Below are 12,967 nucleotides of genomic sequence, written 5' to 3' on the forward strand. Positions count from 1 at the left end.
CTCCCCGCCCCCTACTCCCTCCCTCCCTTCACTCTCTAGAAAACAATGGGAAAAATATCCTCAGGTGAAGATTAAAAACGAAAAATGAATGCAAATAAATATACACACATACATGTTCATACACATTCACGTGTTCATCTCAGCTATGTGGGGAAGGGATGCCTATCATAATTTTTATTCTCCTAGACATAGGCTTTGGACATTGGGGTAAGTGAGAAGGGAGAGAAGATAAAATTTTAAAACAGAATTATCAGTTATACAGTTTTTAGAGGCAAGAACTATGTAAGTATTCAAAGTATTAATCATTTGTCTTTCTCCATGTAGAGATGCAAAACATATGTGTTAAAATGTTTGTGGGGTGAAGAAAGAGTAAATTATTAAGAAAAATTAAAAGGCATGTAATACTGAAAAAAATTTTTTTTCTTTTACATAGCCAATTTGTTAGTTTAGGGTATAAAATTGTGTTGTCTATACTTCAGTTTGCTCCAAAAGGTTTCATGTTTGGCTTAGTTATTTTCTCAATACTTGCCAGTACTTAAAACTTTTTGAAACTGTCTCAATCCCATTCCTAATTATTATACAAGTTTTATATATATTATAGAAAAACTAGAGAATACAGCTAAGCATACATTTTTTAAAAATTATTCATAATCTGCCCTGGTTGGGTGGTTCAATTGGTTGGAGCATTGTCCTGTACACCAAAAGGTTGTGGGTTCAATTCCCAGTAGGGATGAGTATGGGAGGCAACCAATCAATGTCTCTCTCCTCTCAAACCAATAAACATATACTTAGGTGAGGATAAAAAAAATTAATCATAATCCCACCACTTCGAGAAAACCACTGTTGAGATTTTTGTATATGTATATTTCTAGACTTATTTCTTATATAAAAATTGTGTGTGTGCGTGTACATTCTGTATAATGTTCAATTATTTTCTTAAATTCTTAAAAGTGAAACTGTTGTGTCAGTTCCTTCTGAATTTTTGAGAGCTGATTTCTCTTGGCCATACCTACTCAAGTTTCCTGGAGCAACAGTAACTTGGAAAATACTCAGTAGAATAACATGGGAGATAAAGGGACTCTGTTCTGGCTTTACTACTACTATTTTAGATGAAAATAAAGAGTCAGGTTGACTCACCCAGGCCCTCCTAGTGACGTTTAAAAGTTATTATTTTCTTAAAGAAATCTGGGCATTATAGACCATTTCTTCTTTTTCATGACATTGCCATCCCTGTGTCTGTAGAGACAGAAAACGTCAGTTCATCCTTTTCAATCACTAGTATTCCCTCCACTTACCACCTGGGGGAAAATAAAAATGATTCCATGTAGGAAGGCAAGTGGCATTCTGAGCTAGATACTATTATGAGCTGTGAGTCTGTTTTTCTATCTGTACGAGAGAGACACTTGCATAGTTCCCGGACTTGCCACAGGAGTATTGCTGTCACCAGCAGAACAGCAAGGTGTTCAGTTCACGCAAACACTGAAACTCATCAGGGAATAGGAAGCATTAGTGCCTAATGTAGCATTTGTTCCAAAAACCTGTATTTCTAAAATTTCTACACTTCTAACCAAAATAAATTTTAGAATGTGAAGTACAGTTTGGAGTGCTTTATAAGAGGACTATTCAGAAGCTGAGCTGTCAGAATGACTTGTCAGACATATCCAGAACCACTTTTTTGTTTTCCTATCAAGTGTAATATTTAAAATAATAAAAAGATTGGTTCTAGCCTGGCCAGTGTGGCTCATTGGTTGAGCGTCAACCTATGAACCAGGAGGTAACGGTTCGATTCCCTGTCAGGGCACATGCCCAGTTGCAGGCTTGATCCCCAATTGGAGTGTGCAGGAGGTAGCCAATCAATGATCCTCTCTCATCATTTCTATCTCTCCTTCTCCCTTCCTCTCTCTGAAATTAATAAAAATATATTCTAGATTGGTTCTAGAATGATTTAAAGATAATAATCCCCAAATCTTCCCTTAAAAGTTTCATAATCAGTTAGGTGTCCATATTTCAGTGATTGTTTAGTTGTAGTTTTTTTTTGTAATTTTTATTTATTTATTTGAGAGAGAGAGAGAGAAACATTGATTTTTGTTGTTCCACTCATTTACGAACTCACTGGTTCACCTTTGTATGTGCCCCAAACAGGGATTGAACCCACAATATAGGTATGTGTCCTGAAAGGGAATCGAACACGCAACCTTTTGGTGTACAGGACAATGCTCCAGCCAACTGAGCCACCCAGCCAGGGCTTATTATGTCCACTTTAAAGATGATGAAACTGAGGCATAGAGCAGATTGGTAGCTCTCCCCAAGTCAGTTGTTAAGCCAAGATTTCAATTCACAACAGTCTGACAGAGTTCACACTTAACCACAAAACAGTATAGCCCCGCCATTGTGGCTCAGTGGTTGGGTGTCGACCTATGAACCAGGAGGTTTGGTTCGATTCCCGGTCAGGGCACATGCCTGGCTTGCCGGCTCGATCCCCAGTGGGGGGCGTGCAGGAGCAGCTGGTCATTTTCTAACTATCTTGTTTTTTTGTGTTTTTGTGTGTTTTTTGTGTGTGTATGTGTGGGTGTTTTTCAAATTTTTACAATAGAATAGAAAATTTAAACCTGGGTTATCCCGTAATTCTCCATATGCTATGAAGAGATTTGGCCTAAATTGAAGAAATGAACTTGGGTATCTTTATCTAATATTAACTACCTTGCATACTTTGGCACTAATAGAAATGCAAAGCATCACTGTTGTTTGTCATTTCTAGGGGAGGTGACTCCAGGACTATCACAGGTGGAATATGCACTTCGCAGACACAAATTAATGTCTCTGATCCACAAGGAAGCACAAGGGCAGAGTGGGACAGACCAGACAGTGGTTCTGCTATCCAACCCTACATACTATATGAGCAATGATATCCCCTATACTTTCCACCAAGACAACAATTTCCTGTACCTGTGTGGATTCCAAGAGCCCGATAGCATTCTGGTCCTTCAAAGCCTCCCTGGCAAGCAGTTACCAGCACACAAGGCCATGCTTTTTGTGCCTCGGAGAGACCCCAGTCGAGAACTTTGGGATGGCCCTCGATCGGGCACTGACGGAGCAATAGCTCTAACTGGTGTGGATGAAGCCTATACGCTGGAAGAATTTCAACATCTAGTTTCGAAACTGAAAGGTAACCACTGGGAGCAGAAGTCAAATGATAGGCCAGATTGGGATTAAGACCTTCCTTACCTATTTAGACACAGTTCTTAATGTCCTGAAATGATTATCCATAGCAGTGGTTTCTCTTAAGCACCAAGAAAGGAACATAAATTTTTACCACAAGACTGGTCTACTTTAAAAACTTCATTTATTCATTTGCTAAATCTTACTAGAGTATTCATTCACATAGACTGTTAACTGTCCTACTGTGAAATCCCAAAGAGTGAATTTCCTTCTAAAGTGGAGGATGGGCCACTCTTTAAGATTACTGACCAGTCTATTGACCTTTGATCCCTGCTTTTTACTGCTTTTGCCAATACTTCAAAATGAAGTAGTATTCTCAAAAAAGGATCTAAGCATCACCAGCATCAGAATCACCTGGTGATGCATATTAGAATTACAAATGAGGGGAAAAAAAGAATTACAAATGCATAGTAGATATTGGAAATGTAAAATCATAGGCCCCCATTTCATACTGACTAAATCAGAATCTACATTTTTACAAGACTCTTAGATGATTTACATACACAGTTCATACTTCTCAAAATAGTCACTTTCTCTACATTAATTCTGGTGAAATTATGATCACTCAGAATATTTTGGGATTCCTTTTCTTGAACTTTGCAGAACCTACACTACAATATAAACTATCCTTAGAGATTTTTGTAAATCTATAGTTCTGGAAGCATTTTTAAAGTATCCAAAGTCACTTAGAGCCAAATGTGTTAAATAAGATAGATGATCAGGTTTGAAAATACTGGTTTTAGACAAAATAATGCAGGATTGTAAAAAAAAATTTTTTTTTATATTTTATTGATTCTTTACAGAGAGGAAGGGAGAGGGATAGAGAGTTAGAAACATCGATGAGAGAGAAACATCGATCAGCTGCCTCCTGCACACTCCCTACTGGAGATGTGCCCCGCAACCAAGGTACATGCCCTTGACTGGAATCGAACCTGGGACCCTTCAGTCCGCAGGCCGACGCTCTATCCACTGAGCCAAACCTGTCAGGGCAAAAAAATTTTTTTAAGATTTTATTTTTAAGAGAGAAAAACATCAATGTGAGAGTGAAACATCAACCAGCAGCCTCCTGCATGCCCCTACTGGAGATCAAGCTTGCAACCCTGGCATGGGCCCTGACCAGAAATTGAACTGGCAACCTTTCAGTGCATAGGATGGTGCTCAGCCAACTAAACCACACTGCCAGGGCAAGGATTGTAAAATTTTAGTCTGATTTTTCTTATGTGGTTTATAAACCATTTCTGAAGTTAGTTTCTAAAACAGAATTCCAAAATAGTTTCCAACATTCATGGAATTTACTGGACTTGTTTTCTACTAAGACTCCCTTGAAAGAAAATATTTGCTCAAATATGCACATTCTAATAAGTTTCAATTCTTTCCATCTTACCTTATAATAGACAAATATGCAAATTGACCGCACCTTCGCTACGCCCGAGCCACGCCCACCAACCAAGCCACGCCCATGCAGGGACGCTGGGTGTGGCGGAGCCCAAGGCCGGGAAAGCCGCCCGAGGCTTTCCCCGCCTTAGGGGCCAGCGGGGAGCCTGCGCCGATCGCAGGAGACCACTGGGGGTCGGCTCCTGCAATTGGTCGCAGGGACGCTGGGTGCGGCCGAGCCCAAGGCCACCGCCCAGGGCCAAGCCCGGACCCTGAAAGAAGGCAGAAGGCGGTGGCCACAGCCAAGGCCTGGGTCCCTGGTGCCGGCAGAAAACTGGTGCAGGCATCCAGGTGAATGAAGGTCTATTGCACGAATCTTCGTGCAAACGGGCTACTAGTTACTTTATAAAATATTTTCTATTTTGTAGAAATGATTACCCAACTAAGCTAGTGGAACTTCCATAATCTTCAAAGTCTTCATGAATGTGGGCATAGAATCATTTTCTTTGTAGCTATTCTATTTCTTGAAATTACTTTGTCCCTTGCCCTGGCTCAGTTGGTTGAGCATTGTCCTTTGTACCGAAAGATTGCCGGTTTAATTCCCAGGTAGAGCACATGGCAGGCTTGATCCCCAGTAGGTGGCATGCAGGAGGTAGCCAATCGATGTTTTGCTCTCACATTGATGTTTCTCTCTTCCTCTCTCTCAAAATCAATTTTAAATCTTTTTATTAAAACACACAAAACAGCAATAGCTGGTTTGGCTCAGTGGATAGAGCGTCAGCCTGTGGACTGAAGGGTCCCAGGTTCAATTCTGGACAAGGGCACATGCCTGGGATGCGGGCTTGATCCCCATTGTGGGGCGTGCAGGAGGCCGCCGATGATTCTCTCTCATCATTGATGTTTCTATCTCTTTCCCTCTCCCTTCCTCTCTGAAATCAGTAAAAATATTTAAAAATAAAAAAAAATAAGACACACAAAACATACAACCCTTTAGGCATAGTTTGAGAATGCAGTAGTTCATTAGCTACTGTCAGAAAAAAATAAAAGAAAGGTATTATAGAATTGCATACCTGAAATCTATAATAAAATAAAAATGTAATATGTTAATATGCTAATTCGACCGGACGTCCTGTCCTTCCAGACGAAGCCGGGGCGGCAGAGGCCCCCAGCCACCACTGTGGATGGGGGCCGAGCCCCTTGCGTGAATTTCATGCATCAGGCCTCTAATATAATTATATTAACCATGTCACCCCAATAAATTCTATTTAACAAAATAAATAAATAAAAAATGAAAGGAAATGGAGACTTGGTGTAAATGGAAATCATTTTCATAATGAGCCTACTTATTTTATGTCAGGCAAATATAGTTAAAAGATGAATAGTGCTTGTCTATAATGAAAATAGCACATGGGAAAGAAAATATTTCCTGGATAAGAGTGGATTAGCACATACTATCAACTGTAGCATTTCTATAGCCGTGAAGAATTGCTCCTAACCGAGAGAACTTCCTTTTACCAATGCGGAGAGTGTTGGCGAAGGGATGGAATGCTTTTAACCTTTTAATGATCTGAGTACAGTTTTCTATCCTTTTTGTTCAGTTATTCAACAGTGCCTCTGGCTCGGTGGTGGTGTGGAGAACAATTATTGTAATTTTTCTTTAACAGTTAATAAATAATAAATAAAACCAAAGCTTGAATAAATGTTTAATTCCATCTAGGTAGTTCCAAAACTTTGTATTGGGGCAGAAAAGCTGTCAGTTCAGTCTCAGAATATCTTGCTATTTTCCAGGGAATGGCCTTCCCAATGATTTATGATCAAACCCTTCAATTACTTCAGTCCTGTGAGTTTGTGCTCAACCCTTTAGAGCAAGCCGCGAGTTTGACATTCTCGTGTTAGCATTTCACACCACATATTATAGTTTTGACTCTTGTTTAAGTCATCATGACAGTTGGTATTTGTTGTTGTTGCTGTTAGTTTTATTTTACATTGATTTTTTGGCATCTTACTTTAAGCCGAGACAAATACACTTTGGTATGACTGGATGAGGCCCGCTCACGCACAGCTTCACTCGGACTATATGCAGCATCTGACTGAAGTCAAAACCAAGAGCAAGAACAAGGTTCGGGCTGTCCAGCAGCTGGTACAGCGCCTACGGCTGATCAAATCTCCTGCTGAAATTGAACGAATGCAGATTGCTGGAAAGCTGACGTCACAGGTGTGATTCCTACTGCAAAAGCTGTTTTCAAATGAAAAAATTCTAAGCTCTTCGGGTTCAGTGGGCACTTTGAGGTTGTGTACTTAATGCAGTAATTTCATGGCAGGTGAACATCCAGCTTCAACCTTGACATTTAGGGAACACGTCTAGAGACTTGCTCAGTACCTTGCAAGGCAAAGTAAATCTGCCGCCTTGTATTTTTTACCCATGATCTCAGTTGTTTCTCCTTGGAGCAACGTAAATTAATTTTATTTCCTTTCCTGACAATAACTGCAATAATAGTAGCAGTTTGATGGTTAAAAAAGAATCATAGGACCCAAAATGATAATGCTTACAAGTCTCCAATTAACAGGAAAAGGGTGCAGTAGAGCAACAGCATTAACATAAGAATACCTGTCACATCCAATGGCTGTCTTACAGCCAGGAGCCAAAGAAGCCAAGTTCAAGCTCCTCTTGTCCTGTCCGCTCTCAGTAAGAGCTGGACAGGACGCATTTTGTCTCCTGGACCAGGAACCACAGATGCCTGCATGGAACACCTGGAAACCAGGGAGCCCAAAATGGAATCTCAACTAGAGATTTTTCTGGTTTGGATCGTATTGGCAGATTCCTGCTATGTAACAACAAAGCCTTTTGGAGTTCTCGTGGAAACCAAGTACAAACCATTAATCTCACTGTCACCAATACTGACAAACTGATACAAACTGCTCTGAAACTCCTCTCAACACTATTAATCAGTATGTTTCAGGCCTTAACCCATTACATGCAGGACCTTGAACAAAACAGCTCAAGTTAATTCCAGGCCTACTAGAATTGACTTCATGGCATAATAGCACACAAACATTTGAAGGCTATTTTTCTGAGTTCTACCTATAGTCTTCCCAAAGTTAAACATTGTTTCCTGAACTCTTCCCTCATCTGTTTCATTTTACCTCATTTGGTGACTTCCTCAGTAAGTGCTCTAGTTTGTCTAGTACGCTGTACAGTGTTGTAGCTAGACCAGCAAAGACAACTTACAACTAATTACAAATGTGAAAAGTATATGTCTTTGTTTTCCGTCAAATCATTGATTTTTAAAATAAGGAAGAGAAGTAGCTAAGAATAGATTGGGATAATGTTTAGGGCTCCAAGAAATTGGTGATGAGTGATCAGATGTCTTTGCATAAGATGTAAAATCAATTACAAATTTACCTGGGAGTATTCTGATCTGCACTTCTGTCACTTGTCCACACTGTTAGTGAGAGACTATTTTAAATGTGCCAAAATTTAGAAGTATTAAATCTGAGGTATTGTCTTTAAGTATTCCCAATTCTGGTGTAGAATTATTCTGTAAGATTTTTTAATATTTGGGCAAAATAGTTTTCTTAAGAATAATGATGCTATATTTGTGTTTTTCAGCCCAAATGAAAGTTTCCTATCTTTTGGGGAATAAGCCAAATATAATTTGTGTTTATGAATCAATTGGATTTTCTTGCAGTCTGATTTGGTTTACTAGGTGTACCAGTTAATAATGTGGATTTTGTAATCAAAGAAAACACGATAATTTCAAGAGAAACATCAAAAGTGCTTCATTCAAAGTAATGTCCATCACTAGCTACACATTTCCCCCATCTTTCAGGTAATTTGTGGATACTGTCCCAATAGAACTTTTCTTGTTTTGAGGCAAACCATCCAGAGACCCAATTTTCCACTTCTTCGTATGTTTTGAAGTGCTGCTCAGACAGTGCGTGTGCCATCGATCAGAATAAGTGGTCATCTGAAGGAGCAAGGTCTGGTGAATACAGCGGGTGGGTTAATACTTCCCAGGCAAGATCTTTAACTGGTTTTGAAGTGTGTGATGGTGCGTCATCATGAAGCAAAATTACGTTGCCGTGTCTATTGACACATTCTGGTCGTTTCACGATCAAAGCGTGTTTCAAATTGATTATTTGTGGTCGGTAGCGATCAGTATTAACGGTTTCACCTGGTTTTAGAAGCTCATCATACACCACACCTTCCCGATCCCACCAAACGCAGAGAATTGTCTTCTTTCCAAAGCGATTTGGCCTTGCAGTCGATGTTGATGGTTGACCTGGATCAACCCATGATTTTGTGCGTTTGGGATTCTCAAAATAAATCCACCTTTCATCGCCAGTCACAAGTCGATGCAAAAAAGACTTTCTTTCGTGCCTTTGAAGCAACATTTTACTGGTGACGTTTCGGTTTTCCATTTGTCTTTCGTTCAGTTGATGTGGCACCCATTTTCCTTCCTTTAATATCTTTCCCATTGCTTGTAAACAATCGGAAATTGTTTGCTGAGCAACATTTAATCTTCCTGCAAGTTGTTTTTGAGTTTGAAACGCATCTTCATCCAATAATGCTTGTAATTGTTGGTCTCCAAACTTTTTCGGTTGACCTGGACATTCTCTGTCTTTCACATCAAAATCATCACTTTTAAAGCATTTAAACCAGCGTTCACAAGTATCTTGAGATGGAGCATGTTCCCCATAAGCTTCCCGAAGTATACGATAACTTTTTCTTCAAAATAAAGTAATGAATTAAAACTTCCCTCAAACACTCTTTTTTTGGCACGAAGTTGGACATTTTTAAGCGTAAAAATATCTATGATGAACACCTTCAGCAAATTTGAAATATGAAGTTTTGAAGCTTGCTGTCAATACAACAAAATAGCATACATATCGAATCGCATATATATCAACATATGTGTAACTCCATCTATTGAAAAACTCCGCATTATTAACTAGGTACACCTAGTACAATAAGTAAAGGGCCTTGCCATTAGAGTTAAGTAACCTTTCAAGAGAGGAGAATTGGTAGACTGTATGGGCAGAAGTAAAAGCAGGGTGAGTCAGACCTATCCAGGCCAGATCTCTCTTACAACTGAACGTATATCCTGCCTCCTGGACATTTCTACCTGAATTTCCTGTAATTGTCTAAACTTGTGCTCTGCCAGCTCTACCAGACCTTCCTCTTCTCTTGTATTCTATTTCGTGGTTAATAATAACAACATCAACCCAGCTACCTTAGATAGAAATATGGAAGTTACCTAGATAATTGTTCTCCCAGCCCTTGTATCTAATTAACTGGTCCCCAAGTTCTCTTCTCGGGAGGCAGAAGAGTGTAGTGGAAGACAGACTGGGTTTAAATACCAAGCTGTGTTATTTTGGCCTGTGCCTAGCACAGTAGGACACCTAATATCCCTTTGCTGTCTCTTTGCTTCTGCTATTGCCTGTGTCTAACTCTACCCCAGCCACAGTGATCTCTTCAAATCTGACTGCCCTTCTCGTAAAGTTCTTTGGTGGCTCCTTGTTGTTTTTAGGATTAAATTGCAGCATGCTCACGCAGGGCCTTTCATGATCTGGCCTCTTCTGCCTTTCCCTTCCAGCTTTATATCTCGTTCTTCCACAGGCGCTTGACACATACTGAGCAGTCTCAAATGTCACAGGCTCCCTACTCTCACGTCAGCTGCATGTGGACATGCACACAAGGCCCTCATGAAATCATTCCTGCTTTTTCTCTCCACTGTCCCTTCCCCGGAAGCTGTACAGTGTCTACTCATGATGTGTCCTGGGTTATAAGATGCACAGAATGAAATGCAAAGAAATCCCATTTTAAAGAATCAAAATACAAACATTTAAATAGCACCTGGTGAAGTGAGAAGGTCAAGTGTTAATTGAGAGTATGGGCTACGCTGTGATGAGACAACCATAATAAGAAGTGGCAGTCATAAAGTTTGCCCTTGATCTTTATAGGAAAGACAGTGTTTTGAATATTTGAGTAAGCAGAGTAGATAAAATTAGACTTCTTTTCATCCTCCATTCTATTTGCAGGCTTTCATAGAGACCATGTTTGCCAGCAAAGCGCCTGTGGATGAGAGCTTTCTTTATGCTAAGGTGAGCTTTAAATGATTGGAAGGCACACGTAAAGTAATTTCATTGATTTGCAGGTGGCATCTGGTTGACTTTTATGGAAGTGACCAGGAGATCAGTGGAGAGGATTTGGTTCTTAAATGTGACTAGTAATTTATTAGATGAGTCTAAAATATGTGGAGTAACAGTTAAACGAAGAAAATCCACAGAGTAGAGCTATTGAAGAAGAAAAGGCTTACATAAATGTGAGATGAGAAGGCTAGTACTGTTTAAGTAAATGTAAAGGAAGAGACTGAGGTCGAGCTGTAGATAGTAGCACATGGTTGCCAGTCTCAAGCTCCATCCTAGGACATAATGAAATTCATAGAGTTTACCATTTGCCTAGCATATTTTTATTTTTCAGAGCTTGTAGGTCAGTAGCTATTTGAAATGTTGGCATTAGTCATTTAGAGCTGTTGTTAAAAATGCAAGCCATATTCCAGTGTTTATCTAAATAAGAATAAACAAACAGTAACTTTACATAACTGTTATCTTTTTGCTCACCCTTGATCATAGGTTTTCTGTGTCCTCTTCTGGACTTAATTTGAAAATCAGAAATTTAGAGTACTCACAAGAAAAGAACAGATTTAGTAATAGGATTGAATAACAGGCTTGGGGTGAGAGTAAAAGTGGCCTGAAATGAAGCATGAAAAGTTTTGTTAGGGGTGATGAATAGTTTTCCAGTAGTAACTTAAATGGAGGTGAGTGCTGTTGAGGAGAGCCTGGGCTGGGGCAGCCTAAAGAAATCCTTTCTGCAGTCATACTTAGAGTCACACTTCGCTGTGGTTTTCAGTTTGAATTTGAATGCCGAGCCCGGGGAGCAGACATCTTAGCCTACCCACCGGTGGTTGCTGGCGGTAATCGCTCAAACACTTTGCACTATGTGAAGAATAATCAGCTCATCAAGGTACAGTACTAGCCATCAGCGCCGCTTCCTCTGGGTCCAGATGCCCTAGTAGGAAACTCACTAACGTCGGGTCCCCTAATTTTCAGCTTTAACAAAATGCTTTTACAGACGTTCTCTCATTTGATCCTCACGTTAGCGCTATGAGATAGGAGCAGTTATTAACATGCCTGTGTAATAGGTGAGGAAAATAAACTTTTAAAAATGAGGCAATTAGTAGTGCAGAGGCACATATTCTACCCTAAAGCCTCTGCTCATTTTCTTTTATAGCACTCCTCCCCTAAGGACTGGTAGCTGCAGTGGGCTAAGCATATGGGAGCAGACAGACTTTTTAAAAAAAATGTTTTTATTGACTAGGAGAGGAGGGGAGAGGGCGAGAGATATAGAAACATGGATGAGAGAGAAATATCAACATGGATTGGCTGCCCTCACTGGGGATGGAGCCCGCAACCTGTGCTTGTGCCCTGACCCAGAATGGAACCTAGTGCATGGATCGGTGCTCAACCACTGAGAGACACTGGCCAGGCAGATTTTAAGAATGAATACCTTATTAGCTGTGAGAGAATTTCTCTTTTATGGTTTTCTCCCAAAGTGACTATATAAGTAAAGAATTTTGTACTCCTTTGTTAAGTCCACTTTTAATTATCTATTTTAATATTTGGTATATTCAAAAGACTAAATATAGCAAATGTAAATTATACAGCCTATTTTTAAAGTGAATACCCATGACTTACTGGACTTAAAAGATAGAATATTACCGCCCTGGCCAGTGTGGCTCAGTTGGTTGGGCGTTGTCCCATACACCAAAATGTTGCCAGTTCCATTCTGGTCAGGGCACATGCCTGGTTCGATCCCTGGTAGGGGGTTTTCAGGAGGCAGGTGATTGATGTTTTCTGCTCACATTGATGTTTCTCTCTCTCCCTCTCCTTTCCCCTCTCTCTAGAACTCAATTTTTAAAATTTTTTTAAAAAAAAGAAAAATTAGTACATTACAAATACTCTGTATCTGCTTGTGTGCCCTATGCTCTCCATCCTGCTGCCTCCCTCCCTCAGGTCACTAACTGGTATCCTACATTTTTTGTCATTTCCTTGATTTTTTTAAAATACTTGTATTACATGTACATAATAAGCAGTATTATTATGTACATGTAATACATAATTCTGCTTGCTTATGAAGAATACAAATTTATATGTATTGTTTTATTTTACTCATAAGTGTATGATAATATTAGTTGTTTTCTAATAGTAAATTTATTCTACCATTTTGCTAGAAATAAAACCACATGATTCTTCAAAGTTACTGTTACTATATATGCACTCATTTGATCATTGCGGTGTGCCAGGTTCCGTG

General features: G+C 39.6%; 1 protein-coding gene across 5 annotated transcripts in view; it reads left to right on the plus strand.

The window, feature by feature from the left end:
- Positions 1 to 12,967, plus strand: part of XPNPEP3 (X-prolyl aminopeptidase 3) — a 45,186-nt gene that overhangs the window by 16,211 nt on the left and 16,008 nt on the right. For all 5 annotated transcript variants that reach the window (XM_054719559.1, XM_054719558.1, XM_054719556.1 and 2 more), the window contains 4 exons: positions 2,759 to 3,166; positions 6,606 to 6,808; positions 10,636 to 10,698; positions 11,507 to 11,620. In XM_054719559.1, coding sequence (XP_054575534.1) covers positions 2,759 to 3,166; positions 6,606 to 6,808; positions 10,636 to 10,698; positions 11,507 to 11,620 — 788 coding nt within the window. The remainder of the gene's footprint in view (positions 1 to 2,758; positions 3,167 to 6,605; positions 6,809 to 10,635; positions 10,699 to 11,506; positions 11,621 to 12,967) is intronic.

The sequence above is a fragment of the Eptesicus fuscus genome, chromosome 7, assembly GCF_027574615.1.
Source record: "Eptesicus fuscus isolate TK198812 chromosome 7, DD_ASM_mEF_20220401, whole genome shotgun sequence".
In the NCBI taxonomy this organism is placed as follows: domain Eukaryota; kingdom Metazoa; phylum Chordata; class Mammalia; order Chiroptera; family Vespertilionidae; genus Eptesicus; species Eptesicus fuscus.